The sequence below is a fragment of the Phalaenopsis equestris genome, unplaced genomic scaffold, assembly GCF_001263595.1.
Source record: "Phalaenopsis equestris unplaced genomic scaffold, ASM126359v1 Scaffold000002, whole genome shotgun sequence".
In the NCBI taxonomy this organism is placed as follows: domain Eukaryota; kingdom Viridiplantae; phylum Streptophyta; class Magnoliopsida; order Asparagales; family Orchidaceae; genus Phalaenopsis; species Phalaenopsis equestris.
In genome coordinates, this window is record NW_018164444.1 from 8,287,027 (window position 1) to 8,305,625 (window position 18,599).

Sequence of the window (18,599 nt, forward strand, 5' to 3'; positions counted from 1 at the left end):
CCCTTTGGAGTTTGAAATATAACGGAGCCGAACACGAGCTGAGTCTGGGCTCAGCTCGTGTTCGGCTCGTTTACACCCCTAGGCTCGATCAACCCACACTTCATCTATAACTGATCGAACTGTTTCGCGAACTCCTCAACAATATGTCCTAGAAGTAATGAAATGGAAGATATTTTCTTTGCATCTCCATCACCTGTCCTATCTTGCCAACTCCCCAAGAGGTACCCTTATCAATCGTTGTAGTTGTAGGTGACTGCATAACTGAAGACTGTTGTATGAATGAAGGATGTGGCCTGCTCTATTTTTGTTGTATTTCCACCTTCAAGGCTAAGGTTTGAACATCTCCCAACGACCAATATGGTTGTAACTGCATTTCATTTGCAAGTAGTTGAACTGTGTCGTGAACTTCTCCACTGAAAGATCTCTCTAGTGCAGGTGGTGGAGTTTAAGAAATATGTCCTGACAGTAACGAGATGGAAGGTATTTTCTCAGTATTTTTTTCCTCATCCTTTCCCACTTAGTATTCTTATCACTACCTTCTCAATTTCCTGTCTTTGCAAGTTCTCCCACCACAAGAATGTGCTCTTTTTCAACTTGATGACAGCTAATTTTACCCATTTATCTTCTGACACTTCCTTATATTTGAGATTCGCCCAACATAGTACAACCATTCGATAAAGTCATCTGAATTCATACCTCCATCAAAATATAGTAGATCCACTATGACGTCTTTCATATGTTGGCTCCTTTCTTGGCCTCATCTGATACAAAATCTGGAACCGGTAGACTAGAATTCCTCGTCACTAACATCTTTCCCATGGAATGGATTCAATTTATCGTCCATATCTCCCCTTCAACTCTCCAAATCGCGGTCGAGAGTAATCTTCCCTAGGTTCCATCATCAATCTCCGCGAGCCTCTGTTAAAGACGAAGGAATTCCCGTTGTATCTCGTCTCAGGCAAGTTCTGACATTTATCTCCGTGATGCCATGATTAGGGTTTGGGTTTGGAAGGGGTGATTGAGAAAAGGGTGGATGGGTAAGGTGAATGCTAGGAAACCCTACGATGGGAGGCTATCTCTGATACCAAATGATACTAAAATTTAATCCAAATCACAAAACGGAGACAAATATTATTAATCAAAACAAATCAGATTATAATCATGAATAAAAAAAAACTAGAAAACACAAAAACATCAATATCCACCTAGGGCCAGGAAGGAAGATTTGGGGACAACGATGGTGTTGGCAGGGTGGTTGATAGCTGAAGTATAAGAGAGTAAGAAATAAGTGGCTCGAAGTAGGAGGTTGTCGGGTGACCGGCGGCTAGGAGCAGGGAGAAGGGGACTTGGGTGGTTGGTGGATGGATCTGGAAGGAAAGAAGGTGGTGGCCGACGGCTAGGAGTAGGGAGAAGGGGAGTTGAGTGGTTGGCGATTGGAGCTGAAGGGAAAGGAGGGGTTGTTCGGCAACTAGGAGCAGTGAAAATGTGATTAGGGTGGTTGGCGGCTGGGTTAGGAAGGGAGATGTTGGCCGGCGGCTGGGTTAGGAAGGGAGATGTTGGCCGGCGGCTGGGTTAGGAAGGGGCAGGGAATCAAGGGATAATCATTACCTCGGAGTAGGATACAATCGAAGAATCACTTGACCTTGAATAAAACCCTAGCAAGTGAAGATGCTTGTAGGAAGAAATGTGAAACAAAAATCAAGGCTAAACCCTAACTCAACAAGCACAAAAATTTATAATAGATGAATAGGAAGGTTGGCTGACCGGTCCAACATCCCTACTGAATTGACTCCCCCCTAGAGTTGAACTGCATAGTTCAACCCATACGCACGCCCCGCATCATTTATGTATATATATTATATGTAATTCCCAAACACTCTAATTCGTAAAAATGACATCTCGCTTTACAACCACAATTGAAGCAAAAAGAACTCTTTACACATCGCATTGCGCGTAATGCTTTAAAAAACAATTTGTAGATATGAATGTAAGCATTCTAGCATTTTTTATAAAATTTCAAAACTATATATGTTCTTTGCTCATTAAGCATTAATACTAGTATTAGATATATGAAAAGTAATGCACATAGAAATGGCGACGTTATAAGAGACCAAGTTTTTTATTACGAACAGTCCAAAATTTGCAATGTTTAAACTCTCAATGTTCTAAACTTATTATTAGAATAAAAATTGTCTAAAACATACGAAGTTAGATAAGTTAGTATCTCGTCAATTAGCAACATGCTTAAAGTTGAGTTGAGCTACCTTCATGTGTGGAACAAAAAGTTAATGGCTTTTAAAAAACTGCTTTACCTGGCCAGCAATGAAACCATTGAGAATTATAGGAAGGCCTCGAATCATGGCTTCAGCTATGGTCCCCGGCCCAGCCTGCAGATAAAATTTGTGATGCTTCTTAGAATTTTAAGAAAAAAAAAACTATCAGATAGGAAATTTGTCCGCACAAGTAAAGAAGATTGGAAGATTTACATGCAGACCACTTAATTCCTATGTATTTACATATCTAACACCTAAAATTCATGTTACACATATGTCATCTTACCTATGCATGAAAACATGTATTTTACTTTTTAAAAAGTTAAAACAGCGGTATTTTTTATATGATGTGAAAGATTCAGAAGGTATAAATGTAAAAAGTAAAGTTCAGGTGTTAGATATGTAAATACATAGGACTTAAGTGGTATCTATGTAAATGCCCCAAAAAGATTTACCTTTGTAATTATGCAATCGCATGCACCCATGCATTCTTCCATCTTAGTAACAAAGCCCTTCACCTGGATATATATAAAGTATATAAGAAGCTCACATAAGAAAATAACAGAATCAAGATAAAGAGAGAAAATATTTAACAAGCAGTATTTTAGAGGAACATCATATGGGCTGATGAAGCAAAGCAATAGCGTTACTAAGTTTTAGGCAGAGCATTGCAAGAAATTTTGATGAAGACAAAAGCAGTATATTTGATTAGCTCATTACTGTGTTGTAATTTATTAAGCATGAATTATCCTTAATAAATATTATTTAAACCTTAACTAGTAAAAACTACCTTAAGCATCTTTTTAGTAGACAATAATTATCACAATTAAAGAGCTTATACATCATTGCTAAATTTTAGCTACTAGTATCTAAATGATAGATTACAAATCCCATGACTAATTATCATAAATTAATAGTAATACAGTTTTAATTGTCTTAATAATAATTAATCATAAATTATATAATCAAATAAATAATATTTTATTTCTATTTAATTATTCGTTTGTTAATTATTCCTGGTTTATCATAGTAGGCACAAAATATTAATGTACTTAATGAAAACCTTAATATATTTTTAGCCAGCATAAATGAATCATTAATTATCTATTACTATTATAACATAAATATTAATTGATCCTATACTTAATTTTTACGATTTATGCTTTCATTTGGATAATTTTTGGCTAAGCTAAACCTATGTGACTGCTATCAATAAAGGGATTAGCCACTACCATCCTCCACAACTAGATTCTTACTTGTTAATGGAATAAAAAGGATGATGAAAGTAGTTCCACTCATTTGAGATTCTAATGTGCAGAAATCAAAACTTATTGCTTGTCAAAATTAGGTAGATATTTTAAATGGATTTGCTGGCTGTGCTACTATTGGATAATATTTTATTTTTAATATACAATAATGGACCTTTGATTGTAGTTCCAGCATTAGCCAATCTAGAATTTGGTGGATATCTCACAAGCTAATGTTTCTATGAACCTCATCAAAATTTATTTTAATGATGCTGCAATCGAATAAAAGGGTTTTTTTTTTTATATAGTAATGATGTGTACAAATGTTAGAGGGCTAAAACATGAGCTTTTGTTCGGGTATGGTGAGCGCTCAAACCAAGTACCTTGAATTCTTTATTTTATTTTAAGCCAATGTGCTGCACATTCGAGCACACAATATAACCTTTTGCAATATTTAATATGTTTCTAGATAAACATGATAGAGTGGCTCAAGAAGCAGGCGGACAGGATTGTCATACTCGATTCAGAAGATAGTTTTATTACTAGATAATCATGTGAGAATTTTGAATTGATAGGCCTTAATCCATTTACTAGAACACATATGGCCCTTAAATTTTTATTTAGAGAAATATGCACTGAAGACTAGTTTGGACAACCCTTATAATTATACTAGAAGACGGTCCCTCATGCAGATGTAAATTGTCCAGCATTTACTTCGATCATCTCTTTGTGTGAAGCATCCTCTCCGCCATTCTTCCATAGTGATCCTCGTTTGAAGCCTTTAGCAGCAGCATCTCTTCATAGGTAATTTTCAATATTCTTATTAGAATGCCTTCATAGATTCTTTTAACGTTGGCAATCCTTCTAGGTATACTAGGAAGGAAAGAAGACGGGTTTGACAACTCGTTCAAACAAAAGATCTCAACACTATATTAAAACCCTTGGCACGACAACAAACTTTGAATAATGGTATGAGCTTCGAACTGAAGCTTGAACTAAGTTCAAACAAGACTAGAGTTCTATATCATGATTTAATCTTGTATAACTTGGTTTGAAAAAGTTTTGAGCATAAAATTTTGTGCAACAAATATAATCTCACATGGAAGACCCATTACATCATTAACTTTAAACATAGGTCATCAAGTAGGAATGCACACTTTTGGTGACATTGTTAACGCTTTTTCAAAATATCCATCGATTGAATTTTATCAGTACCACTCTAAGTGGGCAAAAATGGCTGAATTCTTAATTTTAATTTCGTCAAAAGGTTGGTAAAACTCAACCTACTTATAAACTTTAGAGGCCAAATGATTTTCCTCAAGACAAATATTAATTTGAAACTGTAACATTATATTCATCACAATGTAACATATACAAGTTCTATGATGCACCTCTAAAAATACTATACATAAGACAATGACAATATGATTGTGTCAATTTGTACTCAACACTCAATTCTATACCAAGCCTAATAACTCTCATAATTTAACCATAAAATACATTTATAATCATTATTTTCAAATCAACAATTGTGAGTGCCATTGGATAAATCTATATATGTGTAATAGGCCACAACTTTGAGCAAAGTGCCTCTACATCTAGTATTGAGAAATGTTTCATTAACATTTAGCACTAGATAACATGGACGTTTAAAGCCTTGATAAAAGCACCCAAAGGTGAGTAAACCTACTTGAAGCATCCTAACGTATCAATAAGGCTGCAAATGAATCAAGCTAAGTCAATCAGGTGCTTATTAGAGCTCAAGCTCATTTATCAAAATTTTGTTCAAGCTCAACTTAAGCTCTAATTGTGTTTTTAGGATTTTGTTCAAACTTGAGCTCATTCATTAAAATCCACTTCGAGCTCGATTGATATTGAGATTATCAAGACAATTAAAAAACAGCTCATTTGACATAATAAACAAACCTTAATCGAGCTTTATACAAGCAGCTTGTTAGATTATTGAACTTAAATGGTTTTTACACCATAAGTTAAACGGGATACTCGCATCGGGTTTGGGTAAGCTGATTTGAAGACAAGTTAGGCTTCAACAAACTTTTTGATTCATTTAAGAAATGACCAGTTTGGGTCATGCAGGTTTGATCCTAGTCAATTTTAGGTCAAAATTGAACTTGACCCATTAACACGAATTGAAATCCATTGTTTTTGTACTAAATAAATTTTGGAGGATATTTGGCCAAATAAAAATATAAAAGAAACATTTCCCAAAGAGCTCTGTCATTAAGCATATAAAATCATTTTTTTTCTAAAACATTCTTATTTTTTGCCACCTCTTAGTAAAGAGAAACCTTAGTCTCCCTTTGACATATCCCTCTGTTGTATGTTTCATTTTCTTGATCACAAGTTGAGCCTTTGCAAAAACAGTCAAGTAAAAATTGAACAATAAAATTTTAAAAAGGAGTCTTTTTTAAAATGATAATTTAACTAGCTTGAATGAATTTTTAAATTTTTATACATTTAAATATATTTTACCCTCAATAGTTATCATAACAAACACATAAAAACATGTCGTTTTAAAATATAAAAATAACCCAAATATACCTCTAACTAAAGAATCATAATTATTTCTTCCAACCAGGATGATGGAGAGGACTCAAAAATTTTTTTTGCCCATAAGAGGAATTGTAAATCATGAAAAGTGGTGTTAATAAAGATGATACCCCAAATTGACATGTCTATTTAATGTTTGAGGCACTAAAAACCAACTTAGGTGCTAGCTTGTGCTGATTTGCTAACAAAATTTACTTGTTTAATTATAAGAAATAATTCTCGGGTAAAAAATATGATATCCATAATAATAAAATCTTAAAATGCAGCCAAAAAAAGCACATTTTCAAGTTTTGTCACTTCAAATATCAAAATAACAAAACTGTGCCAACTAGTATATCTAAAAACGGTACCTACAAGACCCAAAAGTTATGCTTCCAAGTTTAAACAAATAAATAAAACTTAAGTTCGTAGCTTCCATTACATAATGTTAATATAAGCTTCAATACTATTTATTTACTTTTCTTCATCAATACTCACTTCCTTATCAATAGATTTGTAGACCTTCGTCTAATAATATGATTTTGTACGCTTTAACAATAATATAAAAAAATTGCATCATAGAGGCAAGCGCCAGATGGGCTTACACCAAATGATTCATCTAGATGACAAATTAATAATTGTGACCATTTGGGAGGTGTTTGAAGCATTAAAATCTCGTCTTTCTGGAACTGCCTTTTGTGTCCTTATCAGAACTACCTTTTGTGTCCTTATCATCGCCACTTTTTGGCATTACCATTGTTGGCCCATTTGTCGCTTTTTGCCATCTTCATGAAAGCGAAGATGAAGAAAAATATTACTTTTGGAGAGAAAGAAGAGACTTGGTAAGATTACACTAACATCATATTTTGTAGAAATAACGCTTTTTTGTCCATTGTGATGGAAATATAATAGTAAAAGTTTAATCGAGTATATGGGGGTTAACAATATAATTTTAAATTGAATTGGGATAAAATGCAATACCCTAATTATTACTTTTTTACATAGTAATTAAGATAAAAATTTTATTTTAATTATATGAATGCAAAATAATATATCAAATTTAACATTCAATCTACTCATATCAATGTCAAAATAATTGTTATATCACAGTCACAACTCTCAAAATACTTCAAACAATAATCTTACTAGTACTTAATAAAAAATCCAGCACATAAATCTTATTTATGTTTTAAAAAATAAATAAATAAATAATAAGAGTAAACAATCATTTTTTATCATCAGTTTAATTATTTTTAAAAACAAGAAAAATATCACAAACAAAAAATTGGAGCTAAATAATGAGAACGTGAACCAAAAAATTTCACAATGATCTACTTCAAGATTCGTACCTCTCCACACAACAAAAGAAATTCAAATGAAGCATAAAAATATTCACAGAAAAAACCTCTTTATACTAATTTCCACATCTATAATATTTAAAAAAAAATAAAGCTAAACATCTAGAAGAGCATTAAACTGATAGCATAAAATACCTGAACTGGAATCTTCCAATCAATCGAAAGCAATTTGTTGGCCAATTTTTTATTACGGCCACAAATCACAAGCATCTGGCCTATTGGTTCTCCAAGATTCTCATCATACAATGTCTGCCCAAGCGCACGGGCAATAGCCTCGATAGGACCCATGCCTTCCCCTCCTCCCATCAACAACACAGCAGGTAAGTCCTCATTCATTCCAAATTCTCTTCTCAATTCATCCTATCCATAAGACTAGGAAATTAACTTTAAAAAAATAGAACTTTTATGAATATTTTATCAAGATAGAGATAGAATGAAAAACAATGAATGGCAGAGGGAGCGCCAATAAGTAGACGAAAATCAAGCCTACCTTTGGTTGGATAGGCTTAACAAAAGATGGTCTCACAGGAAGACCATAAACCTTTATTTGGTTAGGCTTTAGTCCGGCTTTTAGTGCTCTTTTTGCCACATCCGAAGAAGGGCAATAACATCTAGTAACTAATTTATGAAACCTAGAAGAAAATTGTAAACTTGATCACTAAACATGTATAAAGAATAATACTAATTATTAGAAGAAAAGGTGTACCATCTAGGGACTAAAAATAAATCAAATGACATAAAAAAAAAAATCAACAAATTTAAGAAGATGAGTTTTTTTTGTTACAAAATTATCCTACCATGTTGGATGACAAGTGCTTAGATCTGTGACTACAGTAGTAAAAACAATCTTGTTAAGAAGACCTTTCGCCCTCAAGACTCGAAGGGGAACATGCTGCATCAGGGGATGTACACTGATGATAATATCTGGCTGGTATTTCATTAGACCTTTTGCAACTTCTCTGTGTGAATAAAAGGAGGTAAATTAGCCAAGCATATTGGTGAAATTTGTTATGATGTGATTTTCTTTAGCAACTTCCCGATGCTGAGGAAAATCTCTAGAAAAAAAAAACTTCAAAAAAATGGCAAATAAGAAATTGAGAGAGGAAAACCCATATTACTTTGAAAATTTTATTGCAAATGAAATCAACAATATAGAAGCTTCAACTAAATTTCTAACTGTAGAACAGTAGAGCATTAATGGCGCCTTGTATTAGTGTATTCAAAGAGTGGAGTTTAGATTAATATAATTAATGATACAATGTCAAGTTAGTTAAGCCATGCCATCAAGCCTTGAATATGTGAATATATAAAGGTCGGAGTCATCAAGTCTACGGGTAAGTGACAAGCAGCAAAATAGGTTTAGCATGTGCTAACATGAATATAGCTAGGCCTTTGAACAAAATAATACTAACTGTAATATAGCTAATAATTTATATCCCCATATCTCAACATTCCCTTCTTTTCAATGATCGAAGTAGAAGAGATAGAAAAAGGAACATTTTCACATTTTACATTGATGGGCAATTAAATCTTCTCAAGTTTGTGATAGAATGTGAATTACATCGTAAGAGATTTACGCTATTTAAAGCTTTGAAAGCCAGCTTGGCAGAATTGTTCAACTCGACTACTTCAATTGAGACTGAGTCACCATTGATTTAAAACCTTAATATAAAGGGAATTTCAAAGTGTCTCTAAACTTTTAACAAGACAAAATTCAAGGTATTGAGATTCACAATAACAACAATAACAAGCCTTTATCCCACTAAGTGGGGTCGGCTACATGAATCCTTTTTCTACATTGTGTGTACTATAGAGTGCCCTATAGAGTGTCACTTAAGATAGAGATTGCAGAAGATTTCTTCAGTCAAAAATAATAAATAAATTAAATTAAATTAAATAAAAGCAGAAGGGCTGAGGGGGGATTGAGTGAAGAGAAAAAATACTACCGAGCTATGAAGGTTGATGTAGCAGCAAAATTGGATTGATGCACTAAACGAGGGGCGGTTCCATAGTAAGTCATCTTCCATAGAGTTCCATGCTTCACCAAGAAGTTATAACTCCTCGGTAACTGGTTAAACGGCCACGGAGTGTGATCGGTCCACAAATCTGTCACAAAAACCTGCATCAAACAAAAAAACATTAATACTCCAAAATAAGAAGATGAAAAATCATAAAGTTCTTGGACTTTCAAATAAAGGCTGATTTTGCCATTGGGAAAAGTGCTATGTGGGGCATCCATCCTTTAATGGTGCCAATGTAATACAGATGCAACTATTGTTCTGAAATTTTGCAAACAAGAACAAAAAAAATATAATTTAACAAATTAAAAGGGTTCAATTACTTTAAAAAAATTAAAGGAATAACTAAGCATGGAATCAAATCTCCAAAAAATAAGTATATCACCAAACAATTACAGAAAGGAAGTGTTATATAAGAAGGCAACCAAGGAGTTATGGTAAAAAACAAATCTTTAAGCGTAAATTGACATCGCCCACCAGCCCATGAGAAAATTATTGGCCTTCTTCTCTATTCTTGAGATATAACCCAACCCATCCGCCGCCTCTGCGTAAAGTATTTGGAAGAAAGACAAGCACATTATAGCTCTATCTACATGTATGGCCAAGAAAGATGACAATATAGAATACATACAGACCAACCAATTATCATTCTTCTAGTGACTAAACAACCAATCTTCAATAAATATAATAGTTTTTCCATTAGTGTGAAGCTTGAGCCATAACCCTCATTCAGGAAATAACCAAAAACAATTTTGATAACTAGCTCAATAAAAATAGCAACAATGCCTATACTCAGCAACTCTATTTAGCACTTTCGTACCAAATAAACAACTGATTAATACTGAAAAGAAAAACTGAACCTTATATTAAAAAGAAAAAAAAAACCTGATACTCATCACCAAACTCTTGATTGAAAGCCGCCTTGATGGCTTCTGCCGAAGCACGGTGTCCACCACCGGTATCACTCATCAAGATGAGAACTTTCTTGGGGGATTCCGCATCTACGCCATTAATCGGCAAGACCTCCTCCTCAAAAACCCCATTGCCATCCCCCTCGAGAGAATTCGTCTCGTTTGAGGGGATCCCGATAGAGGCGAAACTTGCTGGAGCCAACCCGCAGTGAATCTGAAGGAGCCTGTTGTACTCATTCCAGAGGGACTGGAACTTGGAACAGCTGTAGGAAAGGCTGCAGGAGAAGACGGTCTTACGAGTTCTCCTACGCGAAGATAAAGATAAGGGGGGACTACTGAAGTAGAGGAAGTTGGAGAGATGAGATGCGGAAGAGGAAGAGTTTGCAGGGAAAAAGGGGACAGAGAGACTGCAGTCGACTGAGAGTCCGCGAAGTTGGGAGGTGACATCAAGATGGGAAATGGGTTCTTGGGTTATCGTAGATGGGTTCATGGTTGAGAGCACAACAGCTATGAGACAGTAGAAACAAGGTCACGGAGAGCAAAAATTAATAGGCGGAGATGGAGATCGACGGGACGAAGCAGAGCCACAAGATAGATTCCTCTTTTCGGATTTTGGGTGGGGAGGATTTTGAGGAAGATAGAGAGGAGCTTCGTGGCCGGTGGGCACATTCCTATTGAAAGATACGGTTGAGCGACCGGTGATGTATTATTCACATGATATTTGAATTATTATTTTTATAATTATATTATGAAAGTCTGCAAGAAAATTGTAAAAACATATGAATTGCGTGCTATGTAAATGCTCCTTTCGGCTTTTTCGGGTTTGATTCAATTTTGATGCTAAATTGTCAACTTTTGTAATCTCATTTTTCACATGATTTATTGTCTATAACTATTGATATCAAGTTAACGGCCATTATCATCAATAGAATCAATGCATGTTATCAACACTAATATTGAAGTTGAGTGCATGATTGAGATTAATGTCATGCTCATCTATGCTCATGAAGTTAATCCATATCATCTTCTGTGAGCTCAATGTGCAATATTAAAACTAATATTTACATATGTTGTTGTCATCAGGTTTGATGGACACTAACAAGGGAATATCTCGTCATTACTAACAATATTGTATATGTCATCATCAAAAATATTTTTGTCATTTATGGTGCAAACATTAATGTCGGTCATCACCAACAAAGTCAATGCGCACACTGGACCAATACTAAAACTTACACATCATAAATAAGATAGTTGCACATCATCAACACTAATATTGACGGTTTTATTACAAATACAGTTATTATACACTGTCGACACTAATGATGATGCCAATTTATGGTAACTGTCACTGCTAGTCATTACTAATAATGCTAATATGACAATAAACTCAATACATATCATCAACACCAATCTTAATGTCTTATATCGTCATTAAGATTAATGTTCTTTATTAACAACAACATTGATGCATGTGATCAACAACAAAATCACCATCAAACATTATCAATAATATTAATGTTCATCATTTTTAACAAGATTAAAATTAATTAGTGACACTAATATTAATACCCATCTTCACCAATAAAGCTGATACAAATCATTGAAAGCCAATATCATAATGCCATTTGATATTATTATGATTGTCGCCCATTATTAACAATGATATCAATGATCATCATCACTAATCAGATCAATGCATATCATCCACACCAACATCAACACTTATCATTGTCTATTAAAATTAATGCATAAAAATGATGTCTACCATCACTAATAATGTTAAGACGGGTTATTAATAGCAATATTAATATATACATTCACCACTAAACTAGATGATTATCCTCGCCATCAAATCATGGCTAACCAAGGTTGCCAAATTCAATGCTCATCATCTTTATCAAGATTAATGTCATCTTTTATCGTCAATGATCCCCACTTAAAAAGAATAACAATAAAGCAAACCAAAAGTGAAAAAATTTAGGTATTCAAATTTTCCTTAAAAATATATGAGTACATTATATAGTTCATAACTTTAGGTACTTATGTTCATCTAAAATAACATAAGTGAAAATTACATCAAAACACTTGAAGGCAATTTTTCTTCTAACCATGTATAATGTGAATATTATTAATCATATTGATAATATGATTCATCTAGCATAATTATGTAGAACCTTAGGTCTTTGTGTAGGGTCAAATTCTCGCCCTTATTGGTGACCAAAAAAAAAAAATCTCGCTCTTATTAAATAATATAAATAATGAGTATGGTGTATATAAAAGAAAAGATCCCCATGCTTGCATATAGACTATTAAAATCCTAGAAATGAAAATTCAAATAGTTGAAGTATTTAAGTATTGGAACCATGGCACATTTTCATTCCCCACTCCTATTTCTCATTTATAGAGTTGTCAACCAATGGATCTACAATTAACCCTTGTTAATTAAGTGGTGGGGATTAATGTAGCATAGATTAATGACATTGTTCTTTTTAAAGTTGAACATATGAAATCCATGGTCAAGCTCTTAATATGCTTTATCCATCTTCTTTTAGACTTTGGATTCTAGAATTAATCTTAAATCATTTTCAACTCGCAATTGACTAATCTTTGAATCATTTTTGACATATCATCAAATATTCATTAAATTTTCTTTCACCCTCCTTCAGTTTTGATGAAACTATTTTCTAAGTTGATTTAATAAATTTGGGAAATAGTTTAGGAAAAGTTTGATCATATATCAAAGATGTTTTGATCATGTATTAACTTTAAAATTAAGAGCTAATAATCAATGTTGAACACTTATATTTTGACTTGAGATGACCTTATAATCCTTACATTCTCAACAATCTTCTTTTTTTATTAGAAAATAATCAATTTCTATTTTATTATATCAATTCTTATAAATAGAAATATACTTATTTAAAAAAAAATATTAGCAATAATAAAATTATAAATTAAAATAAAATCTAACACAATCCTAACTCCTATATTAGTCAATATCATTCAATAAAAAAAAATAATGGAAATTTTGGGGAAAAAGAGATGAGGTTTAGACCCAGAGGAATTGGGAAGTACTCAGGGGTTGTCTGGTAACAAATTTAGGCTGCGATTTGATCTGAATGTAGGCTAAATCTTGCCAGAAGGTCATTTTGGACAAAATAAAGCCACGAATTTGATAAATTTGAATTTTACATATGTCGATCATAAATCCCAAATTTACTAAATCCTTGATGGAATTTATGGGAGGGAAAAATTGGATGTAGGCAGAACTTCCCAAACAGCTTGAAATATATTTATCCGATTTTGTAAATCGGCTGCCTGATAATTTAGAGGATTTATAGTATTTAGTATTTAATAAATCCGGATTTCGGGATTAATAACTCGAAACTCATCCGTTAAGATGCTGCCGTGTAAAATGTTCCAAAGTAGCCGGGGACTGAGCGCGTAGACCTAGAAGAACGAAGAAGCTCACCGATGTCGGCGTTCTGCGGTTGTTCCTGTTCCGGCGGAGCTGCCGTCTCCGTCGCCAGCTCAAAATCGCTCCGCCACTTTGTTCCCCTAAAGAGATATTCCCCCGTTCTAACCGGCTACAGCATAGAAGCTTTTCTTTCTAAAAGCTCCCGCAAAGCTCTTACATCCCTCGTCGTGAGGGCTTCCGCGGTGGATTCCTATGAGAACTCTTCGGATTTCGTCAAGCGTATGGAGCAGGCGTGGCTTATCTCTCAGGTGCTACTCTATCCTCTTTACCCCAAAACCTTTCTTCATTTTATCTGAGCTATTGAAAATGAGGGAGGGATTGTTATGTGATGGGTTCTGTCTGTATTGATGCAAAATTGGGTGGCTACATATGTTAAAATTTGATTTTTTTTTTCTTTTCATCCATCGATTTTGGGGATTGTGGAGAAGTTTGTGAGTTTTGGTAAGATGAAAAGGATTCTGATGATGAGCTTTCTCTGAGTGGTATTCTGTGGAAACAGTATGCTGCATATGGAGTTTGTGAATATAGTTGGTTCAGCATTATGAAGCCTATTTTTGTATGTGGCAGATGGTTAGTGAGAGCTTAAATTCTACTTTTTGCCCATTTCAATTGGTATTGACTTCATTGTTGATAATGTTTATTTAATAACTCATCAAACAAATGCTATATATATAGTGCCTAACATAATGGATGATTTTAATTAAGAGAAGTCTTGTGATAATCTTGAAATAAATCTTGCAATTGGATTGACGGGATGTGCAAAATGCTATTAATGGAAAAGAAAGGTTCTTAAAAGATAAAAAGACAATGATGAATTATGGAGAAATGTGGATACTGATTGATGTGGGATAGGGGACCTCTATCACCAATTTGATGGGGGGTCATTTGAAAGAGCTCTTGAGGCAATTAGTCATCTTGTAACCCAATACTTGATGATCGGCATTTTTGCGCAAAACATCAAATGAAAAGAAGAAAATGGAAAATATAAAATGGCTAAGGAAATGGAGGAGATTTGAAGATTTTGATCAAGTTCAATTTATTAAGAGTGAATGTAAAAGTTTCTTAGAGAAATATTGAATTATTATTTTGAGGAAGTATCATGTAAGAGATTTGGAAGAAATTCTTCAGATGAGCTAAATAAAATGAATCATGGATGATTGACTCTAAAGTTGAAGTTTAATTAACTTTGAAGTACATAATTTGAAGCTTCAAGTATAGATGAGAATTATTGGTATTCAGAGATTTTTGGGAATTATATAAGTAGCTTCGTTGGAAAATCATTTTTATGAAATTATAGATTAAGCTTTTTGATATGAATTTAAAGAAAAAGGAGTTTTGGAATATGGCAATTATAAGGTATTAACTTATGCGTTAAAGAATGAGACCTCAGGAAAGGATTTGAAAAGTCGTGTGGGTCTATAAATCACTTTATTTCATGCAAAGGTTTTAATATTCATGTTGTTATTAGAAGACCTTACCAATTTTTGCACTAGGGCAATTAATAAAAAAATGGAAAATTTAAATGCATACCACACAATACTTATGCATTTACATATGCCTATAATTCCTCTGTGTCATAAATTTATGTATAAAAATGTGTATTTCACTTTTAAAAAGGTAGTGATGGTGATGTTTTTAATGCGATGTTAAAGATTTGAGTTGTATGCATGTAAGTATGAATACTTAGGTGTTGTACATGTAAATACATAAGAATTGTATGTTATGTATGTAAATTCCCCTAAGAAGATATTATAGAGAATAACAATAGGCTCCTTGTATGATGTTTATTGACATTGAATTCAAAATTGAACTAATACCACATGATTGATTTGTGTGTTTGTTAGTAATACATTGAAGTAATTAAAGATATACATTATTCAGTAATTTTTTACAGGAATGATTTTAATAAACTTACAATCAAATTCAACGTCTCAATGAGTCGAACCCAAAGATACAAAAAAAAAAGAAAGGCTGAATTTGAGTTCCAACAAGCCTAAATTAAGTAACTGAAGTATAATTGAAATCTTTAGGATATCAATTGAAAAGTAAAAAAAAAAATGAATATTGTGCTTAATAGTTGAATCGAGCATATTTAATGACACTTGAGGTTACTCAATTTTGAGATCATTTAGGCACTTACATGTTAAATGAATGATCTATGATATAAAAAAAAATAATATGAGTTGTCCTTCGAATTTTTTCAGCTAAGATAATAAGATGTTCAACCCCAAAAATTGTAGAGAGCTTGGAGATTTGAGTAAATCTAGAGTTATGTTTGATGACTAACACTTACAATCACCGCCAACTACTTTGTTATTTGATCATTATCGCATGACATTTGTCATCCAACAATCATCATTAGGCCACAAATTGATCATTTTCGCTTAACTGTGATCTCATTTGACCGTCCTTGTCTTCTCCAATTAGAAGGGAGAGTGGAATTTTTTATTTTTCACTCTTCCTGACTTTTCCAAATAAAAATTTTGATGTCTATTGTAATTTGAACTATTTTAACCAATTAATAAAGGTTTAATGAGAGCTGAGGTACTAGTTCTTGCTCATTGCTGAAACTTTTCCTGTATAACTATTCAGCCAAATTTGAATGGTCAAAAGACAAATTTTATTCTTTCATATTCACCCCTTCATCATGTGTTTTTTTTTTTTTTTGGGGTGGGTTTGGGGGGTTGCTTTTTGAAAATAAATTTGGTTATGAAGTGTGATAAAGAAATGCTTTTTATGTAATTTTGCAGCAACCAAGACCCGTTGCTTGCAGTTCATGTGCATCAGAAGGGCATGTTGAATGCAGATGGTGTGGGGGAACTGGCTTCTTTGTCATCGGAAACAACGTGCTCTGCGAAGTTCCCTCTAGAAACACTAGCTGCGTCATTTGTGCGGGGAAGGTAACAAGTTTTTGTCATGGAAGCAACACGTTTTAGCATCACAAAATGAAATATAAAAAACATTAAGCACATGTTACACGTTTGGCAACCAAAAATAAATAAATGAGTCAGAAAATAATTACCACACATTTCTTATGTATTTGCATATCTAACTCACAAGTTTTATATTTATATCTATAGCACTTTTATGTCATAAATCTATCCATAAAAAAGCGTATTTAACTTTTGAAAAATTGGTAATAGTGATATATTTGATGTGATGTTATTAACTATTTGAGTGGTATGCTGGTAAATATCTAAGTTAAGGTTTTAGATATGTAAATATATAAGAATTGTGTGGTATGTATGCAAATGCCTCCCTTTTTGGGATGATTTACACACATCCACTCAATGCCTATGTATTTACATATCTAATCTAACACCTATATTTTAATTGTTACTTACATGACACCTTTAAGTTAGAAAGTCAAAATAATAGTATTTTTGATGTGATATTAAAGATTTGGGTGGTATAGATATTGATGTGATATTAAAGATTTGGGTGGTATAAATGTAAAAAAAATAAATTTTAGGTGTTAGATATGTAAATACATAGTAATTGGCTGGTATGTATGTAAATGCCTTTTTTTTAAGATATTAATCGCTTTTTTTTTTACAGCACCAAATACATGGAGGGCATGACATGCTTTTTATGAACACTTTATATTTGGTAGATGGGCATTTACATATATATCACAATAATTTTTATATTTTTTACTTATCTAACACCTAAACCTTCATATTTACATGCACAATGCTCAAATGTTTAATAATATATTTTAAAAAAATATTATTAGCTATTTTAAAAGTGAAATATACTTCTTCATGCTTAGGATAATAATTTAGTGTTTAAATAATGTTTTGATTGCAGGGATCTGTGTGCTGTGCTGATTGTAAGGGCACGGGTTTTCGTGCGAAGTGGCTCGGAAACCCTCCCCCTCTGTAGGACAGATGATTCTGGACGACGGACGTAATAATTTTTCCCTCTGTAGATTCATCTTTTAACGAACAGGATTTTGTCTCCACGGCAAATTTTATGTTATTTTTATAATTATTGAAATGACTCATTTTATTGCCCCATTTTATGTTTTATTTCTAATTTCATAAATTAAAGATGCATACCAATATGTGATCTTATCATATTCATGGTTATGTACCCTATTTAAACTGTGCATCAGTTAATCGCCTAAGCTCATTTGATATACAAACACGAATGCATTGATTTCTACCTACATTATGATGAATATTTTACTTATTTTTTAATATTAAATGTTTATTTGCTTATAATTTTTGATGGGTCTTATTTGATGTTTTCTTTCTTATGTGAGGTTTCTTAAGATTTTTAAAAATTGTTAGACATTCTATGTAATTACATATCTAACACCTAAACACCTAAAATTTACATTTTCTAAAATTTACATTTTACATTTATACCACCCAACATTTTCATATCACATAAAAAATACCACTATTTTAATTTCCTAAAAAGTGAAATACACATCTTCATGCATGGTGAAGGTGGTATAAATGTAAAAGTAGAATTTCAGGTGTTAGATATGTAAATACATAGGAATTAAGTGGGCATGTATGTAAATCTTCCTTATTAAAACTGAATATTGTTGAATGAATTGCCTTGTTTTAATTGTGTTAATTTAGAAATTTTGTAAAATCCAATAAAATTATTTTATTATTGCATAACAAGACTCACTACACTAATTAACCCTAAAATTAACGCTCGATACGGGTGTTTAGCAATAAATAAATAAATAAATAACTTTTTGAATTGTACAATATGAACTCTCCTTCAAATAATCCTCATTGC

The 18,599-nt window shown here is 32.8% G+C and overlaps 2 protein-coding genes across 2 annotated transcripts in view; one reads left to right on the top strand and one right to left on the bottom strand.

Annotated features, from left to right (window-relative positions):
* Positions 1–11,043, bottom strand: part of LOC110026955 (monogalactosyldiacylglycerol synthase, chloroplastic) — a 19,802-nt gene extending 8,759 nt beyond the window's left edge. Inside the window, exons 1-7 of the mRNA XM_020728191.1 lie at positions 10,332–11,043; positions 9,375–9,547; positions 8,226–8,387; positions 7,919–8,060; positions 7,564–7,788; positions 2,729–2,791; positions 2,313–2,387 (exon numbers count right to left, since the gene is read on the bottom strand). Of these exons, the coding sequence (XP_020583850.1) occupies positions 2,313–2,387; positions 2,729–2,791; positions 7,564–7,788; positions 7,919–8,060; positions 8,226–8,387; positions 9,375–9,547; positions 10,332–10,847 (1,356 nt within the window). The 5' untranslated portion in view covers positions 10,848–11,043. The remainder of the gene's footprint in view (positions 1–2,312; positions 2,388–2,728; positions 2,792–7,563; positions 7,789–7,918; positions 8,061–8,225; positions 8,388–9,374; positions 9,548–10,331) is intronic.
* A 2,703-nt stretch (positions 11,044–13,746) lies between these two features.
* Positions 13,747–17,832, top strand: LOC110035105 (protein EMBRYO SAC DEVELOPMENT ARREST 3, chloroplastic). Its single transcript, XM_020739348.1, has 3 exons — positions 13,747–14,086; positions 16,589–16,738; positions 17,649–17,832. The coding sequence occupies exons 1-3, from the start codon at positions 13,835–13,837 to the stop codon at positions 17,721–17,723; spliced, it is 477 nt and encodes a 158-aa protein (XP_020595007.1). The 5' UTR covers positions 13,747–13,834; the 3' UTR covers positions 17,724–17,832.
* Positions 17,833–18,599: the final 767 nt, after the last annotated feature.

What these genes read in the sequence shown, in the direction of transcription:
- LOC110035105 (XM_020739348.1), top strand. Translation starts at nt 13,835, where the DNA reads ATGTCGGCGTTCTGCGGTTGTTCCTGTTCCGGCGGAGCTGCCGTCTCC. An exon ending in AGGCGTGGCTTATCTCTCAG is followed by an intron (nt 14,087 to 16,588) that starts GTGCTACTCTAT and finishes GTAATTTTGCAG; the next exon opens with CAACCAAGACCCGTTGCTTG. An exon ending in GCGTCATTTGTGCGGGGAAG is followed by an intron (nt 16,739 to 17,648) that starts GTAACAAGTTTT and finishes TTTTGATTGCAG; the next exon opens with GGATCTGTGTGCTGTGCTGA.